The sequence below is a fragment of the Micrasema longulum genome, unplaced genomic scaffold, assembly GCF_059751315.1.
Source record: "Micrasema longulum isolate JH-2025_06_02 unplaced genomic scaffold, ASM5975131v1 h1tg000274l, whole genome shotgun sequence".
Lineage (NCBI taxonomy): Eukaryota > Metazoa > Arthropoda > Insecta > Trichoptera > Brachycentridae > Micrasema > Micrasema longulum.
In genome coordinates this window covers 1,795,235-1,815,641 of record NW_028277478.1, presented here as the reverse complement: position 1 = coordinate 1,815,641, position 20,407 = coordinate 1,795,235, and the positions used below count along the sequence as shown (strand labels likewise).

The 20,407-nt window shown below is 31.9% G+C and overlaps 1 protein-coding gene across 1 annotated transcript; it reads right to left on the bottom strand.

The window, feature by feature from the left end:
- Window positions 1-967: 967 nt before the first annotated feature.
- LOC148282980 (uncharacterized) lies at window positions 968-20,177 on the bottom strand. Its single transcript, XM_088224238.1, has 2 exons — window positions 19,526-20,177; window positions 968-1,598 (listed from the first exon to the last, which is right to left on the bottom strand). Exons 1-2 carry the CDS (start codon window positions 20,100-20,102, stop codon window positions 1,312-1,314), a joined length of 864 nt encoding a protein of 287 aa, XP_088080364.1. The 5' UTR covers window positions 20,103-20,177; the 3' UTR covers window positions 968-1,311.
- Window positions 20,178-20,407: the final 230 nt, after the last annotated feature.

Below are 20,407 nucleotides of genomic sequence, written 5' to 3'. Positions count from 1 at the left end.
CAGCTCCTCAGGCAGTTGAATCCAGTCTTTGTATACAAAAATTTGGACAAACTCAAAAGTATTGTTGACTTACCTACATGTATTACCTACATGTATTTCAGCTAAATAGTTATCTGTTGTCAAATAATCTTCTTGATCCCAATCAATCAGGTTTTCGTGCGGGCCATAGTACAACTACCGCTTTAATCAAGGTTACAGATGACATTAGATACGCAATGAATAACAAAATGATAACCTTGATAACATTACTCGACTTCAGTAGCGCTTTCAACTCTGTGGATTTCGATCTTTTGTTGGCTAGACTTAAAACACTAAATATGACACAACCGGTTATAAAATGGTTCGGATCGTATTTACGAGTAAATATTTCTTTTGTAACCAGTAATTTCAAAATCTGTTAAGAGTATTATCTAGTTGAAAGGCAAATTGTAAGAAGTTCAGTGCTACTGGAAATTTGATACTTAGATGTTTTTTCACACGCAGTAAAAATTAAAACATTTAATCGTACGGCGAAGTATTTCGAAAATGTATGAAAAAAAAATAAAAATGATTGAAATTAAACTTTACTACGTCACATTTTTTTCCAAATCAAGCAATGATAGAGTCAACTCACCAATTACTATTACGACTAGAACTTGTGACGTCATTGCGGAGTAAAATCAAAATTACGAAAAATCTAAACGCTGCGCTAATAATACGATAGTACATAAAAATATTTTTGAACATTTTTAGGGTTAGTTTAAAAAAATTTAAAAAATGAAAAAACACTGATTTTTTCATAACAAATGTAAAAAAATGCAAACAAGTGTACTGTTTATTGTTTTTTTTGTTTCTCTTAAACATGTGAATACGCAAATTTTTATTGTTAGTAAATAAATAATATACAACCAAATACTTTTAATTTATTATGGGTGCTAAAGTTAGTTTTAAAAAACATAAATCAATTGGGAATAAAGAAAAAAACATATGGATTCCATTTGTATATTCAATCAAACCAGACAAAAATAACTAAATAAACAACATAAAAATATTAAAAAAACAGAAATTCAACAGAAATAACGTAAAAAAACAAAAATAAAAACAACAAAAAATTAAAAAAGGAAAAAACAACAAAAAACAATAAAAAACAATAAAAATAATAAAAATAGAAAAATAACAAACAAAACAGAATCCAAAAATTTTATGGTTTTTGTAAATAAGTTAATAAATAAATTATTACAGTAATTTGAAAATCGTTCCGAAGCCGATTTAAAAACTAAATTCGGCCGGATTATTTTTCCTTAAACTAATTTGTAAGGGAATCATAGAAAATTATGGTTCCTTCTTAGCTAAGTGCTCCGGAAGTTGGATGTCGATGGACCTTCCATACCCGTGGCCATAATGCTCTCCTCCATGGTAGTCTTCATGCCCCGAGGAGTGGCTGTGGCTCTGCGTGTAGACTGGCTTGGCTACGATCTCGTAGGTGGAGTGTTTCTCCCCTCCGGAGACGAGGGACTTGAGGGCGATGACTCCTGACAGCATCAGCGCGAGGAGAGAGGTCATCAGGGCCTTGCCAGCCAACAGAGCCAGACCGCCGAGAGCGATGGAGGCGAGGGTTCCTGGGAAACGAAGAAAAGAAAGTTGATATTATAAATATCTGGATGAAAAAAAAGAAGACCAAATCAAATGGTGAGAATTAATCGCAAACGTCGGACGAGGATGATTACTGATTATTATTAACTGCCTGGACACAGAAAATATTCATTATTTAACGTAACTAAATTACTTGCTAGTTCGACCCCATCTAGAATACGCTTCTCCTATTTGGAGCCCTTTGCTGGAAAGGTGTGACATTTTGTCACCCACTCGACAAAAGTTGATTGGTCATCTCGATTGCTTTGTCATAATGCTATTCTTGACAACCCTTCGACAATTTAATAACAAAGACGAACAGGAAAGTGGCAATACTAACAAATCCGTATTTATCTATGGCTCTCCTGCCACACGTAAACCTTTATTGTTTCTTGTTAGACTTCTTCCGTTAAATATTTTGTGTATGGAATATTATTATTATTTTATTTTTTTTACTGAGACACTGCAACATTGATAAATATTATTTTCCTTTGACATAACACACATCTACATGTTATTAGAAATATTTTATATTCATTTAATGGATTTTAAAAACATATTGTATAATACATATCTTAAATACGTATTTTGACATTGATGAGCGAAAAAATAATTTTAAAATCATGCTTCAAAGGAAACTTCATTTGATAATGGATTGAAAATAGGCACACTTGTATTTGTTGCACATTTGTTGATACGTCATCATTATAACATTGATCAGTGTCAACAAAAATACCTACTCGTCATTCAAACATGAATGCCGAGCATTTCACAAAAAAGGAAGTCTGACAGCTGAAGTTTAGATGTCGCATTCGATTGTCAATGTCGAGTGCTTTGGGGCACTATTGGTTTTCAATGGACTGCATTCGTATGGGTGGTTCAAGAATGCTGTCACTCGTCGAATTACGTAACACGCTATAAATAAGTCAAACATAAGGCCCCCGGTCGCCATTATACTGAACTCATATTGACCATATCGAGTCTGTCCAACACTGTTTTCTAAGAAAAGTGGCATGGTTGCTCGGATTACAAAGGGGTAATTATTCCTATTTTGAAATATAGCAATCTCTTAATCTGTCTCCATTGGAGAAACGTAGAACTGAGATGGACCTTATATGCATTTTCAAAATTCTTAATGCTTTAAGTGATATCCCATCTCTGTTGCAATCAATTTCTTTTCATGTTCCCAATAGTGTCACCAGAAGTCAAAATCTGCTATTTATAAAATCTTCTAAGAGCAACTTTTGTTTTTGTGCCCCAATGTCCAGAATGTGTAGACTAGTTTAATTCGTCACACGACTTAGAATTGTTTGGGATAGATCTTTAAGCTTTTTGTAGATCTCTTCGCGACTTAAACAGTGAGGGATGAAGTTGGATTGGTATGGTTTAGCTCGAAGTCTTATGTCTTTCATTTTTAGTAATATATTGTATCCCAATATTGTATTGCTTTTATTTGTCTTTGCTAAATAGTTTTATGTTCTTTTTATTCAGTTTATTATATTTATGTTTATTCATGTAAATGTTTTAATCAGCTTAGGCCGTATATATAATAAATCAAATAAAATAAATCGTTTCTTTTATGTTATAGTAAAATCGTTAATGCGGATATTTGCAAGTTGTAAAATCATGAATTTGATTATCGACAAGATTGACAAAATATTTGAAGCGTCATTTTACTGCAAAACCTTTTTCAACTTATGTAGTACCTTAAGCATCATAGGCATAGCGAAAAAAATCAATGATTATAAAATGTAATTATTTTTCGCCATCTTGCGTTTGTGCATCAAAGCTTTTAATTCTCAACGCTATAATTATGTAATAATAAAAAAATGTTCTACAATTTTCCAGAAAGATGTTCACTAAAAAAAATATTTTTAAATATATTGCGCTAAATTAAGGAATTTAATTTTTTGTGCTGATTACGTTTAATTTTAAGAAGAAAAAAGCTAGTGGAATAACAATTTTGATTTTACTTTACAAAGCTAATTAAGCCTTTAATTTGAATTAAAGTTAAGACATTGGCCCATAGATGTCTCTGTTGCGAGAGATAAACTATCGCCAGTCATAATATGGTGAAATTGAATTATTGCTACGTCAAAATCAAATTTTTCGTCCTCAATTACATGGTAAGTAACATTAACTTAATAATGTATTTATTTATATGTATTTGTTTATGTTTATTGTAGCTCCACATAAAATTGAAGGTTAAGGACAATGTCAAGAATGTGTAGATTAGTCAATTCGTCACACAACTTGGAATTCTTTAGGAATATATCTTCCGGTTTTTCGTAGATCTTATCGCCATTAAAACGGTGTGGGATGAAGATGGATTGGCATGGGTAAGCTCGAAGCCTTATATGTATAGTGTTTTAAAATTGACTTATTTATTTGACAATTGCAGCCTGCATTGCTTTACGGGTTGTTTAACCGATCACGTAATGTAGACTGTAAAAAATCATTTATATTTTTATTAATATTTCACGTCCATAAGGCTTATGCAAAACACGAGTATAAAAACAAAATAAAAAATACATAAAAAAGAATGAAAATACAGAACAGTGTTTAGAAATACAGTAGGGATAGAAAAATATAAAGAAGCTGTAAGAGAGATAAAAGTTTGTGTAAGATATTAAAAAAAAAAAAAAGATAAACAAAATACAAACATATGAAAGAAATACAGTTTAATGGTTTAAAGCAGCTAGGTACGTAATATTATAATAAAATAAAAAAAATACTTCTATATTATTTAATATTAAAATATTGAAAAGTAAGCCATTAAAATTCAAAAGAAGAGAATAAGTCATTTAATAGATCAAAGCCAGCTGTGGCCGACTGTTACACAGGCACGATTTTAACTAACGAAAATTTTCCTGATTTAGCGTTAATACCACGATAATAAAGTTCAAATTCGTGTGCGCGAGTTTAAGGGACAGACGCAATCAATCAATTCTAGAGTATTTATATTATACATTTCATTTACATATTCTGAAAATAGCATACAAAAGGTTAGACCCCTGTAGATTTTGGTCAATTTGTTCACTTCTATTAAAAAAATTATTTTTTCTTCGGTTATGCATATTTCAGTAAGTCTTAAAGAACAACCCTTGTTAGTCCGAAATGTTTAACAATGTTAACAGCGTTAACATATTGAAGAAATTTTTTATGATCATTATGACCCTATCCGCACCAGATGGTGCATATGACACTGCGTTGGTACACGAAACGCAAGATATATTGAGAATATGTTACATGAAGGTGAGGTGATCAGTCTTACGCTTCAGGTGTCAGTCAAAGAAATGTTTGACAAGTGTTGAATCAAAATGTTACATCAATAACTTTAATCTGTTCACATTTCTGAACTTTTTAATTTTTGTATTTTTATGTACCTACCACAACAGGCCAGGAGGTCCCATTGAAGGGGTGTATTACAGTAAAAAACACCACGGGTAGTATTTTGAATCTTCTCTACCCTCTAGATAGTGATTATTTTGGAGATTTTTATATTTTGCATATGTTTACACTTTACTTCATATAAGGCCTCACTGATGATTTAACGTCAAATAAATATAAAAACGAGTAATTAAACATAGTGATTTTCATTTGAAACATTACTGCGACTTTAAACATTACCCAAAACACTTAATTAGGTTGAATTGACCAAACCGTATTGGTCTTCTTTCGTTTTTTAAACAGCTCTTTACATTTTACACTTATTTATTTATAAATTTGTATAAACCACTTTTTTTATTATTAAATAAATAAAAATAAAAAAATATTATATAAATAGCAACGCGTGTAATTATAAGTTAGTTAAATTCCTGACGATGAGGTAGTAACCTCGAAACCGGTCGAAGTGTAATTAAAAAAAAAAAGTGGTTTATACAAATGTATAAACAAATAAGTGTAAAATGTCATACCACAAAGTGAAAAATGTTTTTGATAACAATAATAGCTCTTTACATTATTTGACGTTAAATCATCAGTTTGGTCATATATGATGCAAAGTGTAGTCGTACGCAAAAAACCAAGATCTCCTAATTTCTTTCTTCCCAACCCCCGCGAAAAGATTTGTAAAAGCACCACAGGCTTGAAATTTATCTCATTTTGTTATTGCGATTTCACCGGGAATTGAAGCCTGAACCCTCTGTGTGTAAGGCGAGTTAGCCATTACACCACAAATGCTGCAAATTTATTCAAAGAAGACATTTTGAAGTACGCTGTAATCATACATTTATAGCTCAAAGTAAAAAATGATTACCTTACATGTCAACAATGCTAGAAAGCTTACGATTCCCACGGGGAGCACAGTTCCTTTTAACTATGGGATCTTTATAATGGAACCAGTAGAAATATTTTTTAAACAAGATAGATACTTGTGAACACGGGTCATCAATAAGATCATAAAAATAAGTTATCGGGTTTCTAATCAAACGCTACCCTTAAATTGACCCAGCATCGCGAGGAATGGAGGCGTAGCGTACGCCTGACATCCCTGAAAACTACAGTGAAAAAAAAAATATTCTACTCATTCTGTTATCTTTTTATTATTATTTAACAATGAAAGTGTTTGTAAAAAATACAAATAGACTAATTAATACACTATCATATTGTTTTAATGACATATTTAAGTAATGATTATTTAGCATAATATTCAAATTTTCAGACCATTTCCTAAACAATATTTTAAGTTTGTCCAAATTTTTGTAGACAAAGACTGGATTCGACTCCCTGGGGAGCTGTTTACATTTACATATTATAACAGAGATGAAGAACATGTGAGATAAAGTAATATAGAAGTCTAGGCATCTACAGGGCCTATGACCTGTCAATAGCTGGTTTACAGGCGTTGCCTAGTATGTAGGAGAAATAATTCAATTAGATGAATCTCATCCGCATAAATAAAGGTTTCAGCTCTTTTACTTACAAACATCAACAAATGAAAGAATTGAAAGAAAATAGATGTTCAAATATAGGCAAAATGGTGAATGTTACACAGTGTGTAAAGTGGCCACTTAAACCAGCCATTGACAGGTCATAAGCCCTGTAGATGCCTAGACTTCTATATCACTTTCTCTGAAATGTTCTGCATCTCTGTTGTAATATGTTAATCATTTCTTAAACGTCGTAAATACGTAAATTGTGTCGGTAAATGGGAATCTAGTTTTCAAAAAGTAAGATTTGAATCTCGGATCTTTAATGTAGTATTTTTTGGATGATTTATATAGTGCCATTTTTGTGAAAAATCACATCAACTGCGCTTGAGATTGTATTTCATGCGTAAACTTACGTTTTAACTAAGCTAACTTTGCTTATTAAATTTTTTAAATTTAAAATTCAGGGTACAATTATCTTAAGAACCGAAATTTCAGTTGAGACCTGAACTGACTGGGGTTGTCGATGATTCGCAAGGGTGAAGACAATTTGGTTCCATGCGGAGGGGTCGGCAATGGCATAAGCACAATCTCCGATGTTAGGGCTGCGCCGGATTTGTAAGTCCACATTACTACCACGGCAATTTTACCCAGATATTTAGTTTAAAAGTTAGGACATATTAGTTTAAAACCCATCTAGAATTGATGCCAATCAATAGCGTACTTTGATTATAATATATTGCTCAAAACCTACGTTCAAAAATATTTGCAAATAATTAAGATAAACCTTTTTAAATATCGCTTATTATCGAATTGATAATCGGCACGATCATCTTTTTTAAATTAACAAAGGCCCTTATGGATTGACATCAAAGTTTTAAAAACATGAAATTAACATAAGCAATCTCAGAAATTACTCGTTATAACAGTAGATATGGTAATGATATGATTTAGGTAGACATGTTGGATAAATCAACATTATTTAAAGCATGTCAAATAATTGCAGTCAAGGCTGGATTTCACTTCCTAGGGAGTTATTAACATTGAAGTTGATTGCAACAGAGATGGAAATCTTTTTTAAGAAGGGGATATGGAAGTCTAGGGAAGGAATTATGGAAGAGTTGAGGAAATGTGGATGTTGAAACACTGACAGAATAGTGGATGTTACACAGTGTGTAAAGTCATCGCTCAAACCAGCTAATAATAGGTCATAAGTCTGTAAACGCCTAGATTTCTTTATTTTCTTTTCAAAATTATTTTCCCTTTCTGCTGCAATAAATTACGAAAAATGTGTATTTCAAAAAGGCATTTTGTGTGCAAATTTTTTTTTTGCGTAGTATTTAAATTTGTAAAGTGAATTTATCGAGTCGAAAATACTAGTCCGGGTTCTGGTTCTATTTCACATAAAAAACTGTTTTCTTCATCCGCCCGGACGCAGACGAAAAAAGACCACTTTCAAAATAAATAATACAGTGGTAATCAAAGTAACGACTTTTTAACGACCCCAATAACTGCCAATTATTTTGAACTAGACCGCACATTATTTTTATTAAATAAATATGAGAACACTTTCTAAGTCAACGAACCGAAGATGCATAAATGTTAAAGAAGCGAATCTTATTTCAAGGTGGTGTTTCTAACTAATTAAAACCGTCTGCATTTTAATGAATCTTTTTTGTGATAGAAGAATGCAAATTTGTTACATTTTAGTCATGGGAGAGTGAGGTTACTTTATGAAATAGACGATAATATTTGAATAAAGAAAACGAAAGCAATGGCAATGATTATTTTACAAACGGTTTAAATGAATTATATTTTATTAATTATATATTATTTTAAGTAAAATGATTGAAAACAAAAATTGAGTTTTTTTAAATCCTTTTTTGCATCGTTCATTATACACTTTATAATTATCATAGCATTTTTTTTGCACAAATGCCAAAAGGCTCAACCATATGACAATTTTCAACAACCAAGTTTATGATAAATCCTATTAGATTTTTGTGATTTCTTTAATATTTACCCAATTTTACCCGAATTCACTACTCTGGAGGACCGCAGGACGATAACAGAATGAACATTTTTATATAAAATCATTAATTCCAAATTAAATTGTTGCGAACTCCTGGATTAAATAAATATTAACCTACCAATAGGTATTAAGGTATATAACTGAGTAAACATAAGCGTTCGAAATATGGTCCATCAACCTGCGGCCAATTAGCATATGTTGAATAGAACGGACTTAAGTCGGTTGCGAGCGTTCTCCGGGTACTTTTGAACTTTTGTCTCCTCGCAATTACTAAAATGTAGAAAAAGCGATGGTTTAACCTTTCGTTGGTAAGAAATATTTGAATTTTAAGCAATTCTTCTTTAAAATAGCTTTTCTAATTTTAAATGTTTTATTAATATGTTACCAGTATTTATTAGTCGTGAGCTATCTCCTGTCTCTGTCCTGCTTAGTTAGTCGGACGGATAGTGAAACAATAAACAAAGGTGACGCGTATGCGGAAGGGAGCGATATACTGAATCGAACTTACAGTAGACCGATGTAAAAGGTCCGTGCTTTTTACTGTACTACTTGTTTTGCTTGTCAAAGTCGACATGAAATGACGCGACGATACTTGTTCCCTCCGCTGGTCATTTCCTTTCCTATGAGGATGACTTTTTAGCTCGGATTTGTATGAAGTGTCATCTCCATATCACAATGCCAACACGTCGAACTATACAAAATACTCTTTATTATTGTCACCCTTCTCAAATCGACTATCTTTGTCACTCACCCATACCGCGTATACACAGACTAGGAAATGAATGTACCTTTCATATCGACAATTTTAACTAGAGTCTCTGTAAATTCAAATCATCTCTTTATAAATATTTTATGATGTTCTATAGTAACGATTAACGATTAATTTGCAAAAACTACTTATAATAATGATTTATTGTTTACTCATTTTATGTTTATAATTTACCGACTTTTTTATATCTTTTGCATGCTAACATACGAGTACAAACATGTATATTTCTGGTTATTTTCATTTTTCTTTTTATAAATCCATGTTTAAATATTGTTTTTTATTTTTGTACAACAAAACTCATTATAATGTTATATTTTATATTATAAAAGACTCTTGTCCCGTAAAATAAATAAATAAATACATAGACAAACTTTTCAAAGCTAAATCTGGGAAGTTATGGTTTTTATGGACTAGGTGTTGTACCTTAATGATTTATTTTATACTGTTTCAATGGTCAATTGTGCTATTTTGTATATTTAAATAAATAAATTGATAGCCTCGGTCTCAATTAAGAACTAGCACTGTATTCCTTCACTGTCAAATACAATAGAAAAATATCACATACTGCGAATACAGATAAAAATGTATGAAATGGATTTGGAATAATTAATTGTATTTCCAAAATTAATATGAATATTGCGGAGAAATGTTGTCATATATACCTTTAAAAGATACGTTTTTTTTAATGTCACTAGAAAAACGGGACATGTTTAGCATTGGTAGTGAAGATTCGTGACGACGTTCTAAAAAAATTTGAACGGTCAGGAACAAAATTGAAAATAATCATGAATCGAGATGAATTAGGGGCGTGGCCAATGCAATGATCGTTTTTGCGGGAATTCAAAATTGCAAAATTAAAAATATTTTTTATGCTACTAACATGTAGCAAAAAAAAATTTTTTTTACTGGACAGTATTTCAGAGACCTTTATTACTTGAAAAATGTTTAAAAACTAGTAATATTTCCCTATTCTAGTCACAGTTAACATGTTTTTACGTATTAATTTTATCTAGTGGAAAATTCTGTGATACTATAGTCTTAAGCCATTATTTTTGTATACTTCTATTTTTGTAACTTGTTCGTAAATTTTGTACATATTTTATTGTTGAATAAAAAAACAAAGGTTTTGATGGAATCTTAAAGCGGTAGTAACGACCTGTTGGCCTCTGTCAATGCATAGAGCTTTTATTCTTTTTTTAATAATTTTCATCTGTGCTCAGCTGACCGAGAGTCCCCCAGAGGTGCTATGCGCGGCCGTAGAAAACACTTTTATTAGGTGTATTAACATGCAAAACACGCCAAATAAAAGTGGTTTTTACGCTCGCAAAAGCGTTTGGAATATTACCTCTGGACTGCGGCTCCGGGTGGTGAGCTTTAGGATCGCTTCAATGGTTAATATGAAATATTTATTTAAAATTGTGACTTTACACTAGAATATTATACAGTCTCCAGACTGGGATCTGATGCATAATTCTGATCAGTATAACTTGATGCAACAAAAATGATCAAGATACGTTGCGGTTAGGTGGAGAAAGGGAATAATTATGAACGAAAAAGCCTTTTAACAGTTCCTATGCCAATATACGCAAAACATGAACATAACATAAAAAAAACATTTCAAAACTTAAAAAAAGACTTAAAAAAACGTTTAAGATACATTAACATTAATCCTAAACTAAAATGGCACAATTTAACATGTAAACACAAATGTAAATGTGTTTTATTAAAATTGTAACACCTTTTATTACTTTCTTTAAGGTGTAATATTAACTATTTTAATTGAAGAGAGTATTATAAATCACCTTTATTTCTGATTACTGTTTTAATAAGACTGTTGTTTTTTTATAGTACAATGGTTTAAATCTGGAGCACACGGTCAATTTGGATACAAAAATACATTCACCATATGAGATGGGTGTGGTTTTGTAACAAAATAGTGAAAACATTTACGCAGCTAATTATTGTAATTTAATTTAACGTAAATGTTAAAATTAAAATGTCATTATTTATTTTTAAACCTTTCACGCACAAACTGCGTTTTTTAGATACAAATTATAATACAATATAATAAATATCACAACTAATACATAAACCACTTTCGGAAAAAGGGATTTTTAGTACCCTGCAATTTAAATTAATAACCCACTTCCAATGTCTATAAAAACAATTAGAAATAAGATAAAGTAAAATGAATTGTCTCATTCGCCCGAACCAATATTAAATCAACTGCTCCACAATGTAAAGTTATTGTTCTTTTATTGTGCGTTTTGTAGTATAAATAATATAGGTGTACATAAATGAAATGTAAACTGAATTACGTAGTGGATAAAACGGTCCAAACATTTTGTTAATTATCTCTGTATATTAAGTCTTTTTTGTTTATTCTCACGTGTAAAAATATTTATAAAAATATATATTGTAAAGTGTCATCGACACGGATAACCACAGTGAGGTCACATTATTTTAATTTTTAATCTTTGTTGAAAATGGACATAAAAATTATAAACGAATAAAACTAAATGAAAAATAATGTTTTTTTTGGTTCCTTTGATCTATTTATTATGTGTCTATTTCGCCTTTTAAGGCATTTTGAAACTTCTAGTTAGTTAACAACGTTTTGAAGTACAATGAACATTATATTCAGGTAGGTAAATAATACAGTTATAAGTGTGAAATAGAACCAGACCCAGGACGAGTGTTTTTTATACGTGGACACTTTGAGGCAAAAATCCTGAAAGAAGAAATCGAGTGGAGATAAATTCGTCTTTGCCTACCATTCTCGAAGTTCTGGGTTTGATTCCTGCTATGGATGTAAAATATTGATTTTTAAGACTGTTTAAACTGCAATATCTCATTGTTCCTGGACTGGCTCATGAAACGAAGAACTGATCACATTCCTTTCATGTAACAGATTATTGAAACACTGTGTTTGGTTAAACAATGCAGCGCCTGTGCACCATTGGGTGTGGAAAGGAGAATGATGATGGACACATTTAAGTGACAGAATTTTTTGTATAAAAGCTAAACAATTAATTTTAAAAGAGTCTGTAAAAAATAACGAGTCTGATAAAATGCAAAAAGTGAAATAATTATAAGACAATACGGTTCCCAAATGTCAATTTTTAGTGACTAAAAAAATATTAAAAATGAATAAATTAAGCAGTTACAAAAATATATGAAATGGATCTAGAATAATAAATCGTATTTTCAAAAATCAATACGGATATGGTAGAGAAATATTTTCACATGGAACTTTAAAAAAGAAATTATCAAAAAAGTTGTCACTAGAAAAACGCGACATGTTTGGCATTGATAATTGTGACGTGAAAATTCATGACGGTGTTCTACAAAAATTTAAACGGTTGGAAACAAAGTCGAAAATTAACATGAATTGTGGCGTTTTAGGGGCGTGGCCAATGCAATGACTGTTTTTGCGGCATTTAAAAATTACAAATTTAAAAATATTTTTTATGCTACTGATAAGCAGAAAAAAAAATCTTTTTACTCGACTGCATTTCATAGACGTTTAAAATTTGAAAGATGCCAACAAAAAAGTTATATTCCAACTATTTACGTAAATAAAATAGTACTTGTACATACTTTAGAAAATCACATTGTTTTTTTTTTAAAGTTGATCCGAAGAATCAATGTTTGAATGGTGAGTTTTTTGTGTAACATAAAAAACGTTTTAAAAAAATCAAAGTTAATGAACTATTTCTGTTTTATTTTTAACAATATGTTTTAACTAAAATGTATATATTTTAGATATTTTTGTAAATAAAACTAGAATCTTTAATTACATGCTTGTATTTGTAACAAGCTGAAAACTGAATCGATTTTATAAAAAAAAGTTGATCAAAAGCATCAATCTCCTAATGGTGTTCTTTTGTGCAAGAAAATAAAACAAAAAAATAATGCAAGGTCCATAAACTTTCCATGTATTTTTAACAATATCTTTTAACTTTCAAGTACGTCCAATTTGGAAGCGGCCGTCATTCAAAGAGAAAGTAGTTTTTTCTGTGGAAATTAGAGTTAAGACCACATCTCAAGTCCGTTGAGCAAGTACCTTTCTACTCGCACATATAATAATACGTCATTATCTATATTTTCTCACATTATTACTACTGTGTGTGAATGTAGTTCAAGTCTGTATACGGAAGATAAAAACGAGTTATTTTCGTGGTCGATGCACTGACCACCAAAACGCTAAACCAGCAATTTTTTTAACCACCAGTTTGTGTGTCATTTAATTTATAATGAAATATTTTAACCATTTTCAGAGCAAGTAGGTACAAAGGTTTAAGAGTGAACACGTTCAACGCTTAAACTGTTCATACCATTTTATCTCAGTTAAAAGCCGAAAATCGGCGTTTATTAAAGTAAATAATACGATATTTTCTGTTTGAAAACTAGTGAAATATGTTGAAACAGAATATGAAAAAATCACTTTTTTTTACATTTTCAAAGTAATAAAAGTCTATGCAATAATGTCGAGTGAAGAAAATTTTTTGCTTATTATTAGTAGCATAAAAAAATGTATTTTTTAATTCCCGCCCATTATACGTCACGATTCATGTTTATTTGTTCCTGACCATTCAAATTTGTTTAGAACATTGTCACGAATCTTGAAGGCACAACTATCAAGGCCAAACATGTCGCGTTTTTCTAGCGACACATTTTTAAAAAAAATTTTTTATTTAAATATGAAAACATTTCTCTACAATACCCATATTGATTTCGAAAATACCATTTATTATTCTGAATCCATTTTATATATTTTTATCGGTTTTCGTAGTATGTGATATTTCCCATTATGTAAAATTATATTATAAGCGAACAAATTAGATACTGTTTATTCTCACTGGGTATTTAAAAAAATATTTTTTTCCAAGACAAGAGCCAGGAGACTTAATTACAGTGGTGAATTACAAAACAGAAATACTAGGCTTGCTAAAAATCACATTTTGTGTTCTTTCCGAAAATCGAACCCGGAACCTTCCATGCGTGAGTCAAGTGTCTTAACCATCACACCACGGAGGCCGCGAAGGTATATTTAGGTAGAGTAAATACTTTCTATGAGGTAGGCAGCATTTATTCATTTTTATATAATGCAGTATATTTATTCTTTGTAACGTGAAGAGATGATTTAAATATGGAAATCTTAAAAATTTGGGTATTATTGGACTTTCGTCAAAAATTTAAGTATTTCCATACATAAGCATTTGGAATTGCACGATCAGGTTAACGAAGTTAGTTGAAAACTCTATGGCAGTTTTCAATTACTTAAAAGATTGCTAAATTTCTTGCTAATCAAGATTAAGGAAACATTAGTCCAGAGTTTACTTCTCCCAGTCCTTGATTATGCAGATGTATATTACCCAGATGCTAATTCTGAACTGCTTGATAAGTTGTCATGTCTTTCCATCTTTAAAATTCCAACCCTTAAATCAAATACCGCACGCAACTACACTCAGTATCACGCATAAAAGAAACATTTACATTCTGTCAATTCTTCACAATATTTTGAATAATCCCACTTCTCCCATTTATCTGAGAGAGCTCTTCCAACCTCTATCACAACATAGACTATTTTTTTGTTTTAGTAACGAGAGCACCCCTTCAATAACAACTAACCGCTCTAATTTTTTTGCCCCCTCTTTTACAGTAGTAGCTGCTCAATTGTGGAATTATCTATTCACTAATGTCAGAGAAGCCCCATCTTTATTTGCGTTTAAATCAAGATTAAAATATCACAATCCAAACGTTTGAGTTCTTCTATTCTTTTTCTTCTTTCCTTCATATCCCCCTTTCACTCTTTACAGTATGGTGTAGATTTTTAGATGATTTTGTTTCAAATTTTGTAAAATGTAAAATTATAAGAATCTGTACTAATACATCTAGAATGTGTCCATACACTTCTTATTTTCTCAAACTGAACGGTTTGGGTAGGTAGGAAAAAATTGCTTAATAAACATGCATATAACGTGTCAAATGAATACAAAATACTGCATGTAAATTTTTCACGTGGAAAATCGAATCACTTATTACGGTTAATAACCCTAAAATAATCCCCTTTTTTTTCAAAGGAATAACCCGCTAAGATTTTATTTAAGAAGCTTATCTGCAGGTGGAAAAGAGAGGACATAGTCGGTAAATAGTATTAATTTAATGTATTAAAGCCATACTGAGAAAAAATAATATGAATGTTACTAATCATAAATCTTTTCAAGTCGTTCTTATTCATATTTTAGACATGATACATACTCATGAAACCATTTTCAATTCCTCGATTAAATCGATGATATTTCAAAAAATAAAATCTGGAGAAATTAATTAATGGTTTTCACCAGAAAACATTTTTTTTTAAATTTGGTGGGTTTTTGTACATGTTAATTTTGAAACTAAACCTCGGAGGGTTTTATCAGTTGATAATGCTTGAAAAATGACATAAATTGTATTTTTATCATTTGTTATTATCCGTGGCCCTGTTTTAGGTCCTGTCGGATAAACAGATCTGGTGGCTTCCAAAAATAATTTCAAGGCTTTTAAAAAGTATTGCGGCGACTTGATCATGTCAAATCAATTTACTCCCTGTGAGTAAAGAATTCACTTCCTTCTTTTCTCAATCCAATAAAGTCCGTATTATACACTTCCGGCTTACTTCTTTCAGCACGAAAATGCCAAGGCTACCAGATTATAAAGAGCTCTTTTAGGAACCTTTATCGTTCGCCAACGAGCAATTTTTCAAATCAAATCAAGGAGACTTTTGTCCTCATGTACGGTGTGTGGAATGCGATGGATAAGCTGTATTTTAACGTGTTTTTTACACCATAACACCCACCCTAATTGAGAAAAAAATTCTTGGTTTTCTTCTTGCAACTGGCGTGAATCAAACCCGTGACGCAAGTTTTACTGTTGGCTGTCTAACAAACTTTGCCGAGGCGCCTGTCGTATTCATTATTTAGATTTTTCGACATATTATTTTTATCATGTCTTATAATGCAGATAAGGTGATCAGTCAGGATCACGCTTCAGGTATCAGTCATGAGAAAATAAAATATTGCGTTTTTAACCATTTTTGAAACAAATATTTCACGTCCCCCAAGTCAGGAATCAAACCAAGGACCTCTAGAGCGGTAGAAAAATGCGTTGACCAACATACAAAGAGGTGGACTTATCTTCACACGGTTTCCTTATTCAAGGTTTTTAAGTAAAATCAGGGATCGAGTCGAAAACAATCGTCCAGAGTTCTAGTTATATTTCACACACAGAAATGTGACGAAGATATGACGAATCATGGCTACTCTCAGGTAAAAAATTCTTGAAAAGGAAATTGAGTGAATATAAGAGAGCTGAGACAGCCCCAATAAGCTTTACTGTGGGTTGCATAAATGTGGTCTTTGTAATAAACTTAGGTAAGGGGCCAGAAAGCAGAGTGTAATGCTCTAGAAAAAAGTACCTAGTCAGTACCATGCAAAAGAACTAATAAAAGGGTACTCGCAATGTTTTGCTTTTGATCTAATAAAGCTTAACCCAAATCAAGTAAGGGTTATCACTAGAGCCCTTAAAAGGCACTGCTAGAATAAACCTTTCCGAAACTTCTAGATGTAGGTTCTGCAGTACAGATGAGGAAACACCTATCCATATTCTATGTAAATGTGATGCTTAACATCATAAAAGGAGCCTCATCCTCGGAGGACCACTGGTTAAACCTGAGGATATCAAAGAACTTGTCCTTTACCTTATAGCCCAATACTTTACGGGTCTGACCTTGAAAGGGAAGATTAAGCATAATGCAAACCTTACGCCTTCCACACAGTAGACAGGCTCTTTATGGACCTAGGCTTGGGGGTGAAAAATATTTTTCTATATAAAAAAATACTTTTTAATGTTTTTGACTCACTGAAAAACCAAACCGAGTAGATTGACGTTTCGTAGGGTAATTGACATGTTTGCTTACCGTGCTTGTCTCGGGTTCAATTCCTGGCATACTTGACATAAAATATTTGTTTAAAAGATCTAATCTTTATTATTATTTTTTTTTTTCAAAAAAATATTTGCTTTCTATTTACCGAAATATTAAATATTTAGGGCCATTTTCAACGAGTTGTTAATAATTCATTATTAGAAAATAGGAACCAAGTTGAGGTAGAGTGTGATTCGAACCACGGGCCTGTGAGCCGTAAGCCCTAGATACAAGCCGCGGGACCACAAACCGATTCTATTTTATTTAATCTACGTAAGGGCGGATGAAGAATAGAGTTCTGTAAAAAAAAGAATTAGGACCCCACCCTGTACACCTTTTTCGACTCGATGGCTACAAGACTCAAGGAGGACAAGTCCGCCAGTCTTACGCTTTAGACTTAAGTCATGGGAGAAAAATGTTACATTAAAAAAAAACAATTAAAAACAAATGTTTTATCTTAAGCAGACTTGACACCTAACGAATTTTCACAAGTTGATTTTTAAAATCTGATACGTTAGACTTTTACGTAAGACTGATCTTATTACCTTCACGAAATAAATCATCAAGATATGCAGCAGTTGGTAGATGCACTCTAAGAGGTAAAAATAATGTTAAAGGTACTTGTTTGATAAATGAGGTTTTTAGTAAAGTATACCCCCTAGCTTATGAAATTTAATTACGTCATTCTAAAGACACATATTTGTTTTACGTTATTAATATTATGTTAGTACATAAGTGCAAATATATTAAATGATAAATCCGTTTGACAAACAGCCGGCAAACTTCAAATGACCACCAAAATGCAATGAGATAATTTTTTAATTAAAAAAAAATTTTGAAACATTTTCGGTGCTGAAAAGTTGTTCGATTTTAAAAAAAATCTTGTATAAACAAAATGATTAATTCTATACAAGGCTAAAAAAATATGTTTAAAAAACGGCGTATATATAATTTCCTTTCTTTATTATTTTTTAGGTTGATTGTGGAAATTTTAAATTGAAATCGTACATAGATATTTTATAGTCAATTACAATTTGATGCGTGAAAAAAATTAATTCCTTAACAAATATTTTCGTTCAGTCAAATCAGATGGAGAAACATTTAAATTACTGTCTATTAAAATGTGTTTCAATTAATTTCTAAAAACTGATTTATAATAAAACATGGTAATTTATTTTGTGTTACGCGTACTCAAAACGAATCAAACATATTGAATGCTTCCGAGATCGAATCAAACGTACATCTTCTACTTTTTTCAATAATTAGACATTCGCAAATGGGTTATGATTCGACAAAAAATGAAATTACGGTATAAGAAAATTGACCCGCAAATGAGAGGATTATAAAATGAAATTAATGAACTAAAAAGCGAATGAAAACAATTTTTACTGGCTTGTTTATTGATCGACGGAAAAGTTTGATTGGAACAGAGAAACGCAAAATTCAACGCAATAATAACGAAATAAACGATTAATCGAATTTACGCGTTTTTTTACGGTACACATTTTGCATAAAAAGTCACATAGAAAAGAAGAAGCTTACAACTAAATTACGGGTTGGCTTGTGGTTTTGTGATAATGTGGTCTCCGGATTTAAGATCCAAGGGTAAATTTACGTTTTAGCACATTACGGTTTTTAATTTTTTGTAAGATTGTTTTCAGTTGCAAATTGAGTGACTTTTTGCAATTTGATTTTTATTCAGATTTATAAAACGTTCCGAAATTTATTCTGTTTTTTTTTCGGAATGATAAATTGATAAACTGAATTTAATATTGCTGACATCGTCAGACTAATCGGAATCACGACGTTATAATTTTTGTTACAGTTATATCAAAGGCACGAAGTGTAAAAGTAACACAATTTGAAACATTAGTTAAATATACTTATCTTACTTTTTTTGATAAATTTTATTTAATTTACGCAATTTATATCATTTCAAGATTTTGACCATCAAAATAACACTTAATTATTTTTAATTACTCTAACGAAATTAAAGTATTACCATACAGGAGCCGTAACAAATTAAAATGCTTTAGCTTTCGAAGTAATTATCACTTCGGTACAATTGAATTTATTGTTATTTAAGAAAACAATCTGTGATGTTTATAAAACTATTGTTACTTTGTATCTGAAATTATTTTGTTTTCAATAACTTTAAAAGAAAGTTATGTATTAGTCCTACACATATATATTGCCCTTAATTTAAAAATATATAATCTGGTATGTTTATTTTTTTCTAACTTTTATATACTTAAAAATTATTATTTTTGGCGTACCTTTCATCATCATCATCATGGCGATAAGTCCGCCCATTCCTCCCTTCTTGCCTCCGCCCCCGCCGCCGCCACCTCCGCGACGCCTTCCCTCCGAAGCGGACCTCCCCAGCTCGCCTTCCGCCCCCAGATCCAGACTGTCCTTGGCGTCGTCATCCAGCAGCTTGAACTTCAGGGAGTGAGTGTCCAGGAAGGACCCGATCTTGTACATCAAGTAAGAGTCCAGTCGCTTCTCCGGCTCGTTGGGGAAGCTCCTCGCAAGTTCCGCGACCTTTTCCGCGGTCTTGGCCTTCTCGCTTCCCGGCTCGTTGACGAGGGTCAGCCCGGGGAGGAGGGAGTAATCCCCGGACTCCGACAGTTTTTCCACGAAATGGACGACGTCAAGTTTGAGACACGTGGGGCTGTAGGAAGAGTCGCAATTCGTTCCCAGGGACCTCGCTGAGAATTCCACTGGATTTGAACTCTTCACCTGGTTCGCCGCGTCAGGGCTGATCTTGTAGGATGAAGAGAAAATTCCCCCGACTTGCATTAATACGATGAGGGTGGCGTACGCCTTTGCGGCGTTAAAATTAAACGCCATTTTAAATGATGCTAAGGCGCACTTTGCACTAGTTCTTAACACAACTGTTACAGATTTTTAAGTGATACTCGTTTCGGATCACAGTTCTCTTTTATACCGACAAGTGGTGGCCGAATGAACGCGCGTTTGAGGACCGGCTTCTTGCTCGCAAATTAAATCTTCGGTGGGAGAGAGATTACGAATAATCTGGTTGTATTAATGTTGAGTCATTAACTCTAGTACTATTTCTTATATGTGTAGCATTTGGAAGTACAATGTACACATACACGGCTGCCTGTGTTCCTATACGTATCTAGTTGAATTTT

Excerpts from the sequence above, each read along its gene's own strand:
- LOC148282980 (XM_088224238.1), bottom strand. The coding sequence starts at position 20,102 with ATGGCGTTTAATTTTAACGCCGCAAAGGCGTACGCCACCCTCATCGTA. Across the intron at positions 1,599-19,525 it reads CATGATGATGATGATGAAAG|GAACCCTCGCCTCCATCGCT; the intron begins GTACGCCAAAAA and ends TTCGTTTCCCAG.